Here is a 17,234-nt window from a genome sequence, read left to right as displayed (position 1 = left end):
ACTTGGCCTGAACAGGTGCACAGGGTACCACATGTCAGGTTGTGAATTGATTGCAGAGCAACTTGAGATCAAGTATTTTGCTCAAGAACACAGGACACCACCCAGTCCAGGAAGTGAAACCACAACCTTATGATCAGGAGTGCAACATCTTAATCACTAGGCCCTGTGCCCTTACAGAGGAAAATTATCCTAATAAGAAAAAGTAAACCAGAACGTCAATGAAAAACTACTATTCATATAAGAAATGATCAGAAATCAGTTATAAATTTGGTTTAGTTCTCTGAAAATGAAATATTTTCAAAATATAATTTATTAATTAAAAAAAAAATTTAATTTTCATTTGAAATGTTATTTATAAAATATCAAATATGAATAGAGCGATATGATTCCAGGATTCCTTTGTGGGTTTGGAGTTTTGCCCTTATACCAACCAAAATAGTTGATAACATTTTGTTTGCTAATGTCATTTGTGATGTCGATGAGCCAGGGATCAACCTGCAAACCGTCACACCAACCATCACGTCCATACAGCCAAGTTCCATGCTCATTTGGAACAACACCTATTGGTGCTTTGTTTGCGCAACCAAGTGGAGTCCCTGTGAGAGACAAAAAGAGAAATGACATCAACAGTGCTATTATTCAGCAAAAATAGGATAAAGTAGAATTAAAGAAATACTTACCTGCATTATCAAATGTGATGTTGTATACTTTTCCGTTGATGTTAAAATGGTGAGATGTCACACAGAATTCTCCACATCCATTTTCATCACTACCGTGTCCTGTTATCACAGCATATATCATGACCTAAAGAGAAAGGACAGAGAAGACTTGCTTAATTAATCTTACACACCGGCACAAAGCTGCGATATTTTTACAAGAGGAATTCTTTTACTGCTGAGTCACTGAACTGCTGCCAGTCTTGAACACTATCTCCAAGGGTTTTACTCAATCATATAGACCCTTGTATTCTATCTTGTTACTTGCTTCATTGTTCACAGAAGATACACCTATGTGTACACTAGATATGTCATAAGGTATTTGCGTTCCACAGAATTAGTATTTGTTTGCTCCATGTTAATCTGTACAAATGTACAAGCATAACTGTGTGCTTCAGAAGTTTTCTTTGGAACCGCATATTTTGGTTTCAATTCTATAACACTTTCAGGTTGGCCTATGCCCTGTAGATGAAATTTGTTAGATGCAGAATTTCATTATTCATTCATACATGTGTTTGTCTGTGTCTTTGCATTGCCACTGCTTAGATAGCAGTGATACTTGTCTGTGTCCCCAAAATTGGGAGTTTGATGTGCAAAGAACAGTAGAATAAAGTACGTTACTTGAAATAAAGAGACAGTTGGTCCAAGGAAAGGGCTGTCTTGTGTAACCCATGTCAATATGAAAAGAGCAGGCGACAAGCTAGCAGAAACATAAGCACGCGGTGCAAAATGCTTAGCAGTATTTCGTGTCTTTATGATCTGGGTTCAAATTCCGCCGAGGTTGACTTTGCCTTTCATCCTTTAGGGATCAATAAATTAAATACCAGTTGCGTACTGAGGGTTGGTCTAATCAACTAGTCCTCCCCCAAAATTTTGGGCCTTGTGCCTAGAGTTGAAAAGAATATGAGAAGAGCAGGTGTAAAAATAAATTAAATATTCACAAACACATACACTCATGCACATACAGACCATTTTCTGTCATCCAATTTTCACTCATAAGGTATTGTTGAATCCAAGGCTAGGGTAGGAGACACTTCCTCAAAGTGCCACACACTGGGATCAAATCCAGAAGCAGTGGAATTTGAACTCAGAACCTAAAGAGCCAGAAGAAATGCTGCTAAGCAGTTTGTTTGATACAGTAATGATTCTGCCAGCTTGGCTATATTCTTTTTGATATTCTTTTCTATATTCTTTTCTTATATCATTCAATGCTATGAAGTTATAAAACATGAAATAAACTACCAACCTTGCTATATTTTTTGTCAACTTCAAAGTAATATGGTTTGAAGTGATTGTTGTAATTGTGGTCAAATACTGCACCTGGTTGGAAAAGTGGCATAGCTTCTACCGGATATGAAGAATTTGAACCTGTACAGAAAAAAAAAAAAAATCTTACAATTATCTATTTGACATTGAGTTGTTACACGCATTAGTTAAACTTAAGCACAAATACTAACCTTACAGTTGTTATTTTCTCCCAACTGAGCCATGATCAGGTTAACCTATGGTTAAAAGCATTTGAGTTATGACTCTCCTGTCATTCTACTAAGCATAATACATCCAAGACCATGTTATTCTGTATGTCAGTCAAGACACATGGCTAAGTGGTTCGGGTATTACAGCTCATGGTTGTGAGTTCGATACCTGGTGGTGTATTGTGTTATTGAGCAAGACACTTTGCTTCACATTTGTTCCAGTCCATTAAACTGGCGAAAATGAGTGGTACCTGTAACTGAAAGGTCCAGCCTTGTCACAGTCTGTGTTACACTGAATCTCCTTGGGAATTACATTAAGGGTATGCATGTCTGTGGAGTTCTCAGCCACTTGCATGTTACTTTCACAAGCAGGCTGTTCCATTGATTGGATTAACTGGAACCCTCATTGCTGTAACTGATGGGGTGCCAGTTAATTCTGTATGCCAGTTTTAAGATACTAGGATGATATTTGAGGGATATTTGGTTACTATTCTTAGCAAATTGAGCAACTACATAGAGGACAACTCTGCTGGTTTACAATTGTTGGTGGAAGTAGTTTTAGATGATGAGTTCTGTTACCATGGGATGAGAAATAGCTACCTTCACATCTTTGATGAAAGACCAGCTTCTTTGATCCTGACAACAACTGAATTACGACCCCCTTCCAACATTACAAACATGGTGGAAACAGTCGTAAATGATCCCCACCATCATTGTTTTGAATATCTCTCTCACTTTTTTCTCCTTGTCAATACAGTTTCCATAAAATTAGATTTTGCATAAACTTGTTCTTATTGTTACTCACCAGTTGTTCCTCATCACTCAATGACTTTAACGAAACAAAAATATTTTTACATCAGCAAAGTTTTACACCTATGGCTTCCCTTTGTCTTTTTTCTTAGCATAGAAGTATGGTTTAAGTTCAGAACTTAAAGTAAACAAACCAACACCAGTTGTCAAGCGGTGTGTGTGTAGTACAAATACAAGCACAAAGACACACACACACACACACACACACACACATGCGTGCTCGGATTGCCATACAGTTTCTATCTACCGAATTCACTCACAAAGCATTGTTCAGTCCAGAATTATAGCAGAAGACACCTGCTCAAGCTGCTGTACAGTGGGATTGAACCTGATAAAATACAGGAATGCCTTTGGTCATAATTTTGCTAGATCAGGACTGACCTATGCTTAAAAAGACCAATAGCAAAATCTTTAAATTAACTCTGTTATAAGAGCTCAACTAACGTTAACCCCTCTTTAGCATTAGAAAACTACAAGTGAAAAACAGACTTACTGTTCTTCATGTGGGGGTTTGAAAACCTGAGAGAGACTGATGGCTTCCATGGTGATGCCCAGGGGTCAGTGAACATGCGGAAGGTACATTGGCGAGAGGTCAGCAAGGGTAGTAGAGGACTCACATCTGTTACCCAAATTCCAATACGCCTAAAAAGTGGAGAGGAGAAAAGAATGTAATAAGAAAATAATATGGGTTTACATGTAATATGCATATAAAGACATTCGAGCGAGATTGTTGCCAGTGCCGCCAGACTGGCTCCTGTGCAGGTGGCACGTAAAATACATCATTTTGAGCGTGGCCGTTGCCAGTACCGCCTGACTGGCCTTCGTGCAGGTGGCACATAAAAGCACCCACTACACTCTTGGAGTGGTTGGCATTAGGAAGGGCATCCAGCTGTAGAAACTCTGCCAAATCAGATTGGAGCCTGGTGTAGCCATCTGGTTCACCAGTCCTCAGTCAAATCGTCCAACCCATGCTAGCATGGAAAGCGGACGTTAAACGATGATGATGATGGTCTGATCAAAAAGTACCAGGACCACTAGTAATAGAGCTAAAGTACACAGAGTGAAGCTGTTTGGCACTGATTGACCTTGAACTCTGTCATGCATGCACATTAAATAATAACATTCTTGTTCACTTCTGTTGTTTATAGCAGTACTTGGAAGCAGTGTAGTTATCAGAATTGCATGTGTCCAGTGAGAGGCAGCTCTACCATGACAAAGCACCTACCCATTCAGCACAGTTTTTCGCCAAGCACAACATTCCCCATGTTCAACAACCACCATACTTCCCAAATCTTTCCCTTCGTGACTTTTCCCTCTTTCCAAAGCTCAAATCCCACTTGAAAGGGATGCGACGAGGTAGCTGCTTGCTATCCTCCAAAAAGGAGTTCCAGGAATGCTTCTATCAATAGAAACAATGTGTGGCTTCAGAAGGAGACTACTTCGAAGGTAATTATAGCACCAATCCGGATACTTTTTGATCAAGCCTCATATGTATACACCTGTCTCTGTGTTTAGCAAGTTTCTTTTCAACTATGTGGTTTAGGCTGAGTTCTTCACCAGGGGATGCTGCCATCATCATTCTCATCCATCATCATCATCATCGTCGTTTTAATGTCCACCTTCCATGCTAGCATGGGCAGGACAGTTTCACAAGAGCCGGCCAGGCAGTTTATTTGTATGTGTGTATGAATATATATTTCTGTGTATGTTTATACCTTCATACATATATTATAAATGTATGAATATGTTTCATTTGTCAGTTTTTACGTGTCTGCATTTGTATGTTTTATCTGTTTGAGCATATGTGCAAGAGCATGCAAGCTAAAAATTAACAGTTCCTTTGTGCAAATGACAGAATTTTCAGAACCTTCAAACCCATGTGAACATGAATATACAAAAAAAAACGAATCAAGGAAAGAAAAAAAAAAAACCCCCAAGGTAGTGTGGTAAGAAGCTTGCTTCCCAACCACATGGTTCTTGGTTCAGTTCCACTGTGTTGTACCTTAGACAATTATTTTCTTCTATAACCTTCTATAACCAAAGCCCTGTGAGTTCATTTGGTAGACAAAAACTGAAAATGGCCCATCGTATATGTATATGTATATATCTATGTGTGTGTACCTTTGTGCTTTTTGTTTGTCCTCCACCTCCACTTGACAGCAGTTGTTGATGTGTTTACATCCCTGTAACTTAGCAGTTCACCAAATAGACACCAATAGAATAACTGCCAGGGTTAAAAAGAAATAAGTCCTGGGATTGATTTGTTAGACTAAGACCCCTCAAGGTGGTGCCCCAGGATGGTTGCTGTCAAATGACTGAAACAAGTAAAAGATAAGAAAAGAACGAAAAATAAAATACCTGCGGAATGGTGTGATCCATCGTCCTAGTTCCATGTTGCACAATGGGGAAGACTGATTGCAGCACACATGTAACCCAACAGTGCGGTCCCATGCAGGGCAGTCTTCATCTCTGGTGCCAGGACAAGACAGGTTCACTTGTAGTTCAAAGGTTGAGTAGGTTCTCAACTCTGGAATGATAAAGGACATAGGGGGAGAACATGGAGATTAACCCTTAAGCATTTAAACTGGCCATATCCGGCCCAAATACTCCACTTATTCTATATTTAAACCAGCCAGAACCAGCCTCTCATACTTACCCTATAATGTTATTCTAAAAATATATAGTCATGTCATTGAAAATTATTTGAAACAAAGTCATTGTATTTCAACTGAAATATGGCACCAAAAGGGTTAACTTTGATCACAGAAACAATGGCAAATCAGTGAAAAGACATGTTTGTGAAATACCTACTTTCCAAAGGTGGTAATGTAACATTGGCAATAATTCCACTTTTGCCTTGCATTGTGGCATTCTCAAATAATGGCACAAGAAGGTCTTTGTTCCAGAGTCTTCTCTCGAGTTTATTTTGAAATTTCATCCTGAAATATTGAATTTAGAGAAGTGACATTCTTACAAATAATGGTAAATTATAATACATACACAGACAGGGACACATATACACACACACTGATGGATGGGCTCACCTACTCATACACACATTGACAATAACACACACACACACACACTAAAAGACGCATGGACAGACATAATTCACATACACACACTCACATTAACAAATACTCATACAGAGGGTGGGGAGACAGACATACTCATTACATACATTAATACAAATACAAATGGACAGATACACACACACACACACACACACTTGCACTGATGGATGGGCAGACATACTCATACATTCTTTTCTACTCTAGGCACAAGGCCTGAAATTTTGGAGGAAGGGGCCAGTCGATTAGATCAACCCCAGTATGCAACTGGTACTTAATTTATCGACCCCGAAAGGATGAAAGGCAAAGTCGACCTCAGCAGAATTTGAACTCAGAACATAAAGACAGACGAAATACCACTAAGCATGCTAACGTTTCTTATTTCTTTATTGCCCACAAGGGGCTAAACATAGAGGGGACAAACAAGGCCAGACAAAGGGATTAAGTTGATTACATCGACCCCAGTGCGTAACTGGTACTTAATTTATCGACCCCAAAAGGATGAAAGGCAAAGTCGACCTCGGCGGAATATGAACTCAGAACGTAGCGGCAGACGAAATACCACTAAGCATTTCGCCTGGTGTGCTAACGTTTCTGCCAGCTCACCACCTTTACTCATGCACACATTGACACAAACATACACAGGACGAACAGACATGTGCATTGATACAGACACATATACTCACACATATATGCATTTGCATTAATACATGCACACACACACACACATACACTGACACATACACACATAAACGGCTGAAGAGACACACACACACACACACACATCAAAACATGGACATAGATCTTGAAAAATTATTACAAAATATCAAATTAAAATAATTACATAAATATTCAATTAAAATTAAATTTAGATGGGAAATAATAACTATAATAAATGTAATAAAATAAACATAAACCATGTCAAAATGCACACTCACCATTCTGCTTGCCATACCAAAAAGTTTGCTGATGGATACAACATCCATCCAGCTTCTGTCAGTTTACCTAATGAATCAATGGCCATGTAGAAATTTTGTGATGGTGTGTTCTGGAATTTTATAGTTGATGGACCATTGCTGTAGAAAACAGAACAGAGGATGAGATGAAAATGAAAATTATTTAGACACATTTTCCACCCCTTAATTTATGCATTATTTATATCTGTATAATCATCTTCATCACCATTTAATGTCTTTTTTTTTCAGGCTGGCATGGGTCAGACGATTTGATAAAGACGGTAAGCCAGAGGACTGCACCAAGCTCCAATGTCTGCTATGACACTGTTTCTACAGCTGGTTGCCCTTCCTAATGCTAACCACTCGACTGAGTGTACTGGAACTGGGTGCTTTTAACATGGCACTAGTACCAGTGAGGTCACTAAGTAATTCACAAGACAAGACACCCTCAACTGAGGAGGTGTAGTATTGAGGGAGGAGGGGGCTTTATAAAAAGAAAAGGTAAACTTACTTTCTCAAGTCATGCTGACTAGTAAGGGCTGGTTTCCTGGTTTCATGGCATAAGGGCTGGTTTCCTGGTTTCATGGGACACTGGTCCATTACAGGATTACTCATTTTTGCCAGCTGAGTGGACTGGAGCAATGTGAAATGAAGGGTTTTGCTCAAGAATACAACCTGTTACCTGATCCAGAAATTGAAATCACAATATTTCAATCATGAGTCCAACACCCTAACCACTAAGCCACACACCTCCATGAGGGGTCAACCCTTTAGTATTTAAACAGGTCATATCTGGCCCAAATATTCTACCTGTTTTATATTCAAACTAGCCAGATCTGGCCCCTCACACCATGCCTACAGCATCCTTTTAAAGATAAACAGTTACCTCATCAAAACCTCAAAGTTACAAGGTAATGCAAGATTAATTCAAAACATGTGAATAATTAAGCATTACATGTGAACACTAAAGGGTTAAAGTATGATAGACAGACAGAAACAGGTGTCTTGCTCAAGAAGAGATACATGGCTACCCCATATTTATATTTATATAAATTAATCAACATGATAAATAAAATGCGAATGATGTGTAGATAGACTAATGGTGAAAAAGAGAGCAAGGGAAGGAAAGAGAAAGAGAGAGACATAAATTGAAGGACAGATAGGTATTTTATTTAACTGTCAAACATATAGATATATTTACAATAACATGTCATTTATTTATATGCTCTTTATAGAGAGTTACATGTTCATGAGACGCACAGGAGTGGTTGGGTGGCTGGTAGTCAAAAGTACTCATGAAATGAGGTTCGTGAATAGTCAGATAGCTAATCATACCTGTGAGCAACTGTATGTAATAAAAGGCTGAGACTAATGCTGCAGAGGTGGGCATATTAGTACTTCTATTATGACATTAATCCACAGGTTCAAGTGTTAGTAACTCTATCATGACACTAATCTATAGGGGGACATTTAGTCCTTTTATCACACTGATTTTAAATTTTAGCATAAAGCCAGCAATTTCGGGGTGGTGGGATAAGTTGATTACTATTAGATGCAAGCTACCTCAACACACATCACACACATGGTGACTACTTACAGCTAGGTGGACTGGGTATGAATCTCAGCTGTGAACACAGCCAAGAAAACCAGAACAAGAAAATAGGAGCTTGTTCCATAGGGAATGTTAAACTTCCAAAGGGTTTGACATTTTGCAGTGGTTATTATATTCATGTCATTAAACATAACCTTTCATTGGCCTGAAACAATTACAAACAACAGCTTTCCATAACTGAAGTCATATTTACAATGCATGCCACAAGCTTTACAAACATAAAGAAAAGGGTCTCTATCATATGAACAGTCAGTCATCATGACTATCACTGTTTATGGCTTTGGCATGGCTTGATAAGCTTTCTCCATCCTGGTTGGTTGTTTGCTTGAGTTTGCTATTTATTATGATCATTTCCTTCCCATTTCTTATTCCTTTTTGCAGTATCTTTGAATCTCAATCTAGGTGTTCCATGGCTTCCTTTTCCCCTTGCATAAATGGAAGTAAAGGATTTGTCTGGGGAGTCTGTTATCGTCCATCCTGTGTACATGGCCCAACCAATGTAAATTTCTATTAATGAAGATTTCTATCATAGGAGGCAGACAGGATCTCGTCATTCCTGATCTTGTCAAAGAGAACAATATTCATAATTTGTTGCAATAGTCTTATCATATTTGCATGTAATTTGTCTACTTGAACTTTATAGACTGTCTAGGTTTCAACTCCATACAATAGGAAAGAAAGCACTATAGCCTAGTGTACCTGATATACCTATACATTTAATCTGTTAAAAATCTCCAAATTACATTGTATTACCTTAGAAAAATAAAGGAGACATACTCATCTAAGATAATAATAAACCTGGATACATTAAATCTTAAGCAAAGGTGAGATTGTCATGAATTGAACACCTTTGATCATAGATTTGCTCAATCAAGGCTGAATTGGCATTAACAACTGCAAGAAACACAGTTATTATATTCACAACATACATAATATGATACATGGCTATCTTTAAGATTAAATTTCTCACTTTTGCACTCAATAAGAAATAAATAAAAAAAACTTATTGAGGGTTGTCTGATTTTATCACTGCAGCAAATGGGAAAAGGATAAGGATTGAAGAGAAATTTAACTCACTGTAATACTGATTTACTATATGGTACTGCTGTTGCAAAGATGGTCAATGGTTTTGTGCACTGCTCTCCATCACAGTTCATGTCTTGAAGTGGTTCACCTGGACGCATCATGATAACTGCTCCTTTGTAACCAGCAGCCTGTACATTGGTGATCTACGAGAATGGGAAGAGAGAGGGAAAGAGAGGGGGAAGAGAAAGTGAGATTTTGAAAGAAATTTTTGTAATCTTTATCATCATGAACAACATCATTATCATGATCATTATCCCCTACCCAGTTATCTCCATCTTTAATGTAGTTTACTCCAGCCATAGCTCTTTGCGATTATGCCTGGCATCCTTTCTCTCAGTTTTGATATCTGTTGCCTCTTTCAATAATGTCAAAAGAGCCCCAAGTGATTTGTGTTGTGCGTGTGTGTGCTAATAGTTAAGAATAAGATGACCAATAGTTTTTTGGCACATGAATATAGTTTTCAATCTGTTGGCTTTCTTTGAAAAGTGAGTCTTTCTTCCATATGTGCATTCTTGCTTGGGTCTTTTTTGTTTAACAAACAGTTTTGCTTTTGCTGATTGTATAATATAATTCTTATCCAAGTAAAACGAGTTACGAGTTCTTTTCTTCTTCACTGGAATCTAGTCGAATATATTTCAATACTCTAGTACTGAAGGCTCAAATTACAATTACAACATTAATAAAGAAATATATATGTTTGTGTAAAGTGTGAACATGATAAAAGCTTGTGTGTTATAAAGAGGGTCTGTATGATCTTATGTGTTTGAAATTGTTCTAAGTTTATCTTATGTTTATTTAATGTAATACCTGTTGAAAAATGCTGCAGCCATTATTGTAGACCAAAGCAACTTTGTCTGGCAGTGAAAGGTGGGGGATACGTTTGCAGCCATTCCATATTATGTCTAATTCAAGAGTCTTGTTGATGAACTTGTTTGGTGAAGGTAACCAGTCATAACGTGCATCCAAGCGTTTCAAAGTGACTGGCAAATGATTTCCTGTAGGAAGAAAATTCGTTCAAGCGTTTATAAAATAAAGGTGAATGGAAGAAAAGGGACGACGTAAGAGAGAATAAAGAGTCTCATCAGAGACAAAACAACTTCATAGATAATGTACACTTGACTATTATACTTGTATATCTATTTAAATAGGTGTTAATCTCAACGTGGAGGTGCAAAGGCCCAGTGGTTAGGGCAGCGGACTCGTGGTCATAGTATCACGGTTTCGATTCCCAGACTGGGCGTTGTGAGTGTTTATTGAACGAAAACACCTAAAGCTCCACGAGGCTCCGGCAGGGGATGGTGGTGAACCCTGCTGTACTCTTTCACCACAACTTTCTCTCACTCTTACATCCTGTTTCTGTTGAGCCTGTAATTCAAAGGGTCAGCCTTGTCGCACTGTGTCACGCTGAATCTCCTCTGAGAACTATGTTAAGGGTACATGTGTCTGTGGAGTGCTAAGCCACTTGCACGTTAATTTCACGAGCAGGCTGTTCCGTTGATCAGATCAACTGGAACCCTCGATGTCGTAAGCGACAGAGTGCCAACAACAACAATCTCAACATTTATGTAGATATGGAAGCGGTGAGCTGGCAGAACCATTAGCAAACCAAGCAAAATGCTTCATGACATTTCATATGTCTTTATGTTCTGAGTTCAAATTCTGCCAAGGTTGATTTTACCTTTCATCCTTTTGTGGTTGATAAAATGAATATCATTTGAGAACTGGAATTGATGTAATCGGCTAACACTTGCCCCCATCGAATTTGCTGGCCTTGTGTCAAAATTTGAAACCAATATTTATCTGGGTACGCTTTGACTTGAGCCTTGTCTCCCTATGGTGTTATGCTAAAAATCACAAAGCACACTCTAAAAAATAGTCGGCAAAAGGAAGGATATTAATAAAAGAACAACATAAAAATAATAATAGCAACAACATGAATATTACCTTTAAAATTAATGATCACTTGGTCATACCCACAACCATGGTCAGAACATGCCCATTCATTCAAGCAGTCAGGAATCCAATTGGTCAAATTTGACACAGACTGGATAGCAAAGTGAAAATTTTTATGATTGGATTTCCAATTGGAACTTGACTTGGTACTGGTAAAATAGTAAAAATTAAAATAAGGGTAGGGATAGAGTAAACAAATAGTGAAACTTAAAAAAAAAAAATTTGATAATAAAAAAAAAATTTCTTAATTAAAAAAAGTTATTAAAAAAATATGCATATAAAAAAAAATTGTTTAATGTTTCAGATTGAAATCTAGTTTAGGTCATGCATAGCTGTGTGGTAAGATATTTGCTTCCCAACCACAACGTTTTGGGTTCAGTCCTACAGTGTAGCAGCTTGGGGAAGTGTTTTCTACTATAGCCTCGGGCTGACCAAAGCCATGTGAGTGGATTTGGTTGACAGAAACTGAAAGAAGCCTGCCATATATATGTGTGTGTGTGTGTGTGTGTTTGTCCCCCATGCCACTTGACAACTGGTGTTGGTGTGTCTGTCTCCAAAACTTAGTGGTTTGGCAAAAGAAACTGATAAAATAAGTACCAGGCTTAAACCAAAAAGAGTACTGGGGTTAATTTGTTTATCTAAAATTCTTCAAGGTGGTGCCCCAGCATGACCGCAGTCTAATGACTGAAACATGTAAAAGATAGAAGAGATAAAAAGTTAAAGATTGAAGATCAATGAACAAAGAGATTTAATTTATGCTACACAGATAATGTACACTTGACTATTATACTTGTATATCTGTTTAAATAGGTCTTAATCTCAATATTAATGTAGATATGATTTGTCTAGGGCCCTCAGCTCTCTATGGAGTCACAAGGGAACTGTCATGTTTATTTTGACCAGTCAAAGTCTTCATTTCCATAACTCAGCTTTGTATTATAGAAATAGACAAAAACATGTCATTTAGTCAGATAATGTCTGGCATTCAAAAACGGACAACACCATGTCAGAAAACTGTTGTCCAACCATTAGGCAGTGACAGCCACTGTTGTCACCTTGCCACAACACAACCACAGCCACATGGCTCCTATTGTCACAACCTGTTAACAATAGCATGCACCATAACACATTAGCCTCTTGAGTTTCCTACTTGTGAAGAACTGCTATCAGCAGGTGTGCATAGATAGATAGATAGATGGATGGATGGATGGATGAAGGGAAACACACACTCACACACACAAAAGTCTAGTGCTGTGAGAACACATGGGTATGACGTTTCTTTACTTTTTCAAATATACCCAAATTTAAAATGATTTAATACAGAGATTCTCAAACTTTTGGGGCCACCGCCCCCGTCATGGCCACATAATACCCTCAGCGCCCCCCGGAAAGAAAAGATCTCTTTAGTGTTGCATCAACAATTTGTGATCTGACACCATTATTTTGAATATTTTCTTCTCGAGATACCCTAACCAGTCGGTCATGAGCAGCGGAAACAGAATCATGTCTACATCTCCGTGCATATTCAGATATCTGTTTCAGTCGCTTTGCCCTGGTTTCATTTGATTCAGTTGTCCGTCTTTCTCTCTGCCGTTGTGCTTTTGCTGCTAAATTTTCTCTTTCAGTCACATATTATATATAAATGAAAGTTCGTTAAAAACTATCTTGTTTAGCGTGCTAGAAATAGCAGGGATCACATAGTTATTATTGTAAGGCTTATCGCATTCCAAGTAGCCATACCAACAAAATCACTTCATTAATTATATATATATATATAAATGAAACATTCAAACACTGTGGATAAATTCTAAATTTGATGATATCACCAGCAGTGACATGGGTGGATCGCAGTTATAATAGCTTTAAATAGCTATGAATTATATATTTGCACGAAGCGTAATGATGCTTAACAAGCATCTACCTGCTAGAAATAAGAGCTAAGTCTTAAATTAATCCACCGTTGCGCACCAATATAACAGAGAAAATATATATATATATATATATATATATATATACCGGTATATTGAAGAATTTTAATCTTATCAAAAATATTCATTTAACAAACTCCGGAAACTGATAATATTCTTGAAATTGTGCCTCGTATCAAAGTTATATGGCTATTATTAAATCATCATTAATGAAAACAGAGGCGAGCGAGAATAAGAGATTGATGTAAATAAAAACGTAAACTGTTGCCTGCGACGAATTAAGGAAAGATAGATAAATAAGGATGTACCCCAGTCAACTGACTTGAACCAGGAAAAGAGACAGCAAAAGAGAAAGAATGAAAGACAGATAAGAATTGAGTGAGAAAGATATTACCCCAATGATTCTAGACGTTTGTATAACCATTTAGCCTTCAATAAAGGATCTTCGTTTCCCGAAGGTAGAAACACGTAGTGTATATCTTCGAGTTTGCTCTGGACGAGTGGAAGTAAGGCTTCATTCGAGTGCCACATACAGTCGACATAACTGGACTGGTTATCGAAGACTACAAATATGAGAGAACTGTTGGCGAATAAAGCACTCGGATATTTCAAAGTTCCTTCCAAGCTATTCAAAACAAACGGAGGAGCCTTGTCGTTCGGTATGTAAGTAAACCTGCCGAAACCATCAGTAGGTCGTTTGGGATTTTCGTGATGTTGCCGGGCCTTCAGGTTCTTCAGGGCCACATTGTTCCGAAAACTTCGCAACTGACCCCTATGGGAAGTTGATAATTTCTGTACGTCCCTTCCGGGAATGGTTTGATGTTGGAGTTGGTATTCACCGACAGAGAGACCAAACAAAAGATATACACTAAGTGTTAAGTAAGTTAGATGCATAAGAGTAGCCATTGTATGAGGCTTTGATAAAACTGAACTTCAAACTTGCGCTTTGACAGAAGTAAACACACCACTGTCCTCGTCACAATTTATATCTCTATCACTACTAACATCCAATCCAAACACGCTCTAGTAATTGGTTGTCAAGCGTGATCTCCCTTGATTTAGAATACCTACATATATTCACACATACGTGTGTGTGTGTATATATATATATACAAAATTAAGAGGAATGACCAGCAAAAGTGGATTCCTATATACTAGAAATAGATGCCAAATCACCTAACTACGAAGAATATGTTCTCAAGAAATATTCTTTGTGGTTAGGTGATTTGGCATCTATTTCTAGCATATAGGAATCCACTTTTGCTGGTCATTCCTCTTAATTTTGTATGTAATATAATTTTAATCTTCGGATTTTTTAAAAATATGCTAGACTACTGATTTTAATTGATTGATATCAATTTCTACCCCTATTATTAAATTTTATATATATATATATTACATGGAAAAACGCGAGCATGAAAAGTCATATTCTTAAGATTATAAACCTGGAAAAGTACAGGACATGTTATTACACCTGGAAAAGTATAGGACAAGCTATTACTTCTAGTAAAATTAAAGAATAAGAAACTTTTAACTTAAAATATTGCAGCAAAGAATGCCAGTTCTTCTAATTTATCACTCTTTACAGTTCTCATCTTTCAAATTTATTGTACAAAACTGTTCAGCTAATTAGTAAGCTTGTCTAATTAGTCACTTTTTTTTTGTATTTAAGGTAGTAAATTAGCCAAATTCTACTTAAATAAGTATAGTGTTATTTGTAAACTATAATAAAATAAGTTTTAATATTCAAATTTTAATTTTAGCTGCAATATTTTAAGTAAAAAGTTTCTTATTCTTTACTAGAAGTAATAGCTTGTCCTATACTTTTACAGGTGTAATAACTTGTACTGTGCTTTTCCAGGTTTATAATCTTAAGAATATGACTCATCATGCATGCATTTTTCCATGTAATCCATGATTTTTCCAGGCATTGCTGTTATAAGATAATATCGCATTACAAAGACGGTATTGACCACAAATTAATAAATGAATGTTATCAGTTCAAAACGTATTGACACCTTAGGAAATCCCAGAACACAGAAGAAAACATACCATCTAAAATGCAATGCACAAAAGTTCTTCAGCTTATTTATGAGCAACAATTAATTGAAGTGTCCCCTAATATTACCACTGCACATAAGCTGTATTTGACAATGCCTATCACTAGCTGTAAAGCAGAAAGGAGTTCCTCAAAGCTTTCCTTTGTTAAGAGTAAATTTCAGTCTACCATGACGGAAGAACGCTTAAATTCCTTATGCATATTATCTCTAGAGAATGACATTGCAAGGAAGCTGTCATGTGACAAAACTGTTGCTACAAAAACAAAAAAAAACCCCCAGAAAAAAAAGAGTATTTTGTAATTTTCATATGTATTTTAATGATGCACCATTCATGTATGTAACGCTTCCCTAATTTTCAACCCCCATAACTCTAAAAGTATAAGGCATAGCTTTGAGAATATTTGTAGTGATCTGCCATGGAACAACCACATCAACAAAGATATCGGTGATTACCCACATCTCGTTTCTGATGGAAAGAAGGCTCACTTTCAGACTCATTTTTAAGGACTCCACGTCACAACATTTGGGCTATCAGGGCATCAAGCTGGAGTTCCTTGCAAGGGTACGAAAATTCTTTGACCCTTGTTGGATGTTATCCTACCGTTACCAGCTGTAAAGCCCCCCCCCTAACATTTTAAGCTTCAGGCTCCCAATATTGTAGATCTGCCATTGGTTATATGTATGTATATCTATATAATTACATGAAGTTAAATATATGTCCGGTCATAGTGGGACCAGTGGCATCGTGCCCATAAACCGCTTAGCTTTATAGATCACACATTAAACTCCAATGACCGCAGGCATATAACCTCTCTTCGAACTGGAGGTAGAAATTAACTGACCGTTACGGGCAGTTAATTTGTAAACAAAACTGCTTGAGCCTTAAAACGGGACGAGTTATCTCCCTTAGACCAGTTCGGTCTTCGACTTCAGACATGTCTTGAGTTCGATTATTGATTTGCTTGCGCCGTAAGGTTAGTAATTGTGTTTAAAAATTTGCTGTTATTGTTGTATTTATATTTGTTGGTTTCCCGTAAGGGAAATACTGTTGTATTACTGCTATCGCAATTGTGTGAACTGTGACCTTTGGCGGGAAGGAATACTTTGTCAACTTTTGAACTGTGCTTCCGTTTTTGGAAATTGCGAAATTATTTCTCCGTCATACGGAATTGTTTAATTGTAAAAACGTCTGCACTTGAAGAAAAGTCAACAATGAATTTTGCGGTGGTGATAATCTATTATTAGAATGCTTTGTTTCATGTAATCTTGTGTGGTTAACAAGACTGCTTTTGTATTTCAGATAAGAGACCTTTTGTACACTGTGATATTGTTGCACATAATGAGAAAGATCTTTAAACTTTATTGGATAACATTTCATTAACAAGTAATCTGTGAGGCCTGACAATAATATTGATAAAATAGTTATGCTTATAAAAAACATTGGAAAGCTTTGCGTGGATCCTAAAATAACAGTCAATGGTAAAACTTGGGAAAACATATCTTCCTTCAAATATCTTGGCAACATGCTAAATAAAGATACTCTTTACTCTTTTGTTTCAGTCATTTG

At 37.2% G+C, this 17,234-nt stretch overlaps 1 protein-coding gene and 1 long non-coding RNA gene across 2 annotated transcripts in view; one reads left to right on the top strand and one right to left on the bottom strand.

The window, feature by feature from the left end:
• Positions 1-266: 266 nt before the first annotated feature.
• On the bottom strand, positions 267-14,627 carry LOC106882100 (uncharacterized). The gene is made up of 11 exons (XM_014932657.3): positions 14,002-14,627; positions 11,671-11,828; positions 10,534-10,721; positions 9,718-9,869; positions 7,011-7,148; positions 5,813-5,940; positions 5,360-5,528; positions 3,495-3,643; positions 1,963-2,084; positions 681-804; positions 267-596 (listed from the first exon to the last, which is right to left on the bottom strand). Exons 1-11 carry the CDS (start codon positions 14,511-14,513, stop codon positions 349-351), a joined length of 2,088 nt encoding a protein of 695 aa, XP_014788143.1. The 5' UTR covers positions 14,514-14,627; the 3' UTR covers positions 267-348.
• Positions 14,628-16,578: 1,951 nt separating this feature from the next.
• LOC149132274 (uncharacterized) overlaps positions 16,579-17,234 on the top strand; it is a 715-nt gene continuing 59 nt past the window's right edge. Inside the window, exons 1-2 of the long non-coding RNA XR_016244580.1 lie at positions 16,579-16,641; positions 17,228-17,234. The exon at positions 17,228-17,234 is cut by the window's right edge and continues 59 nt beyond it. This is a non-coding gene — a long non-coding RNA (uncharacterized LOC149132274). The remainder of the gene's footprint in view (positions 16,642-17,227) is intronic.

Source organism: Octopus bimaculoides, chromosome 16, assembly GCF_046866305.1.
Source record: "Octopus bimaculoides isolate indiv1 chromosome 16, ASM4686630v1, whole genome shotgun sequence".
NCBI lineage: Eukaryota > Metazoa > Mollusca > Cephalopoda > Octopoda > Octopodidae > Octopus > Octopus bimaculoides.
This window is presented reverse-complemented; position numbering and strand designations above follow the sequence as displayed.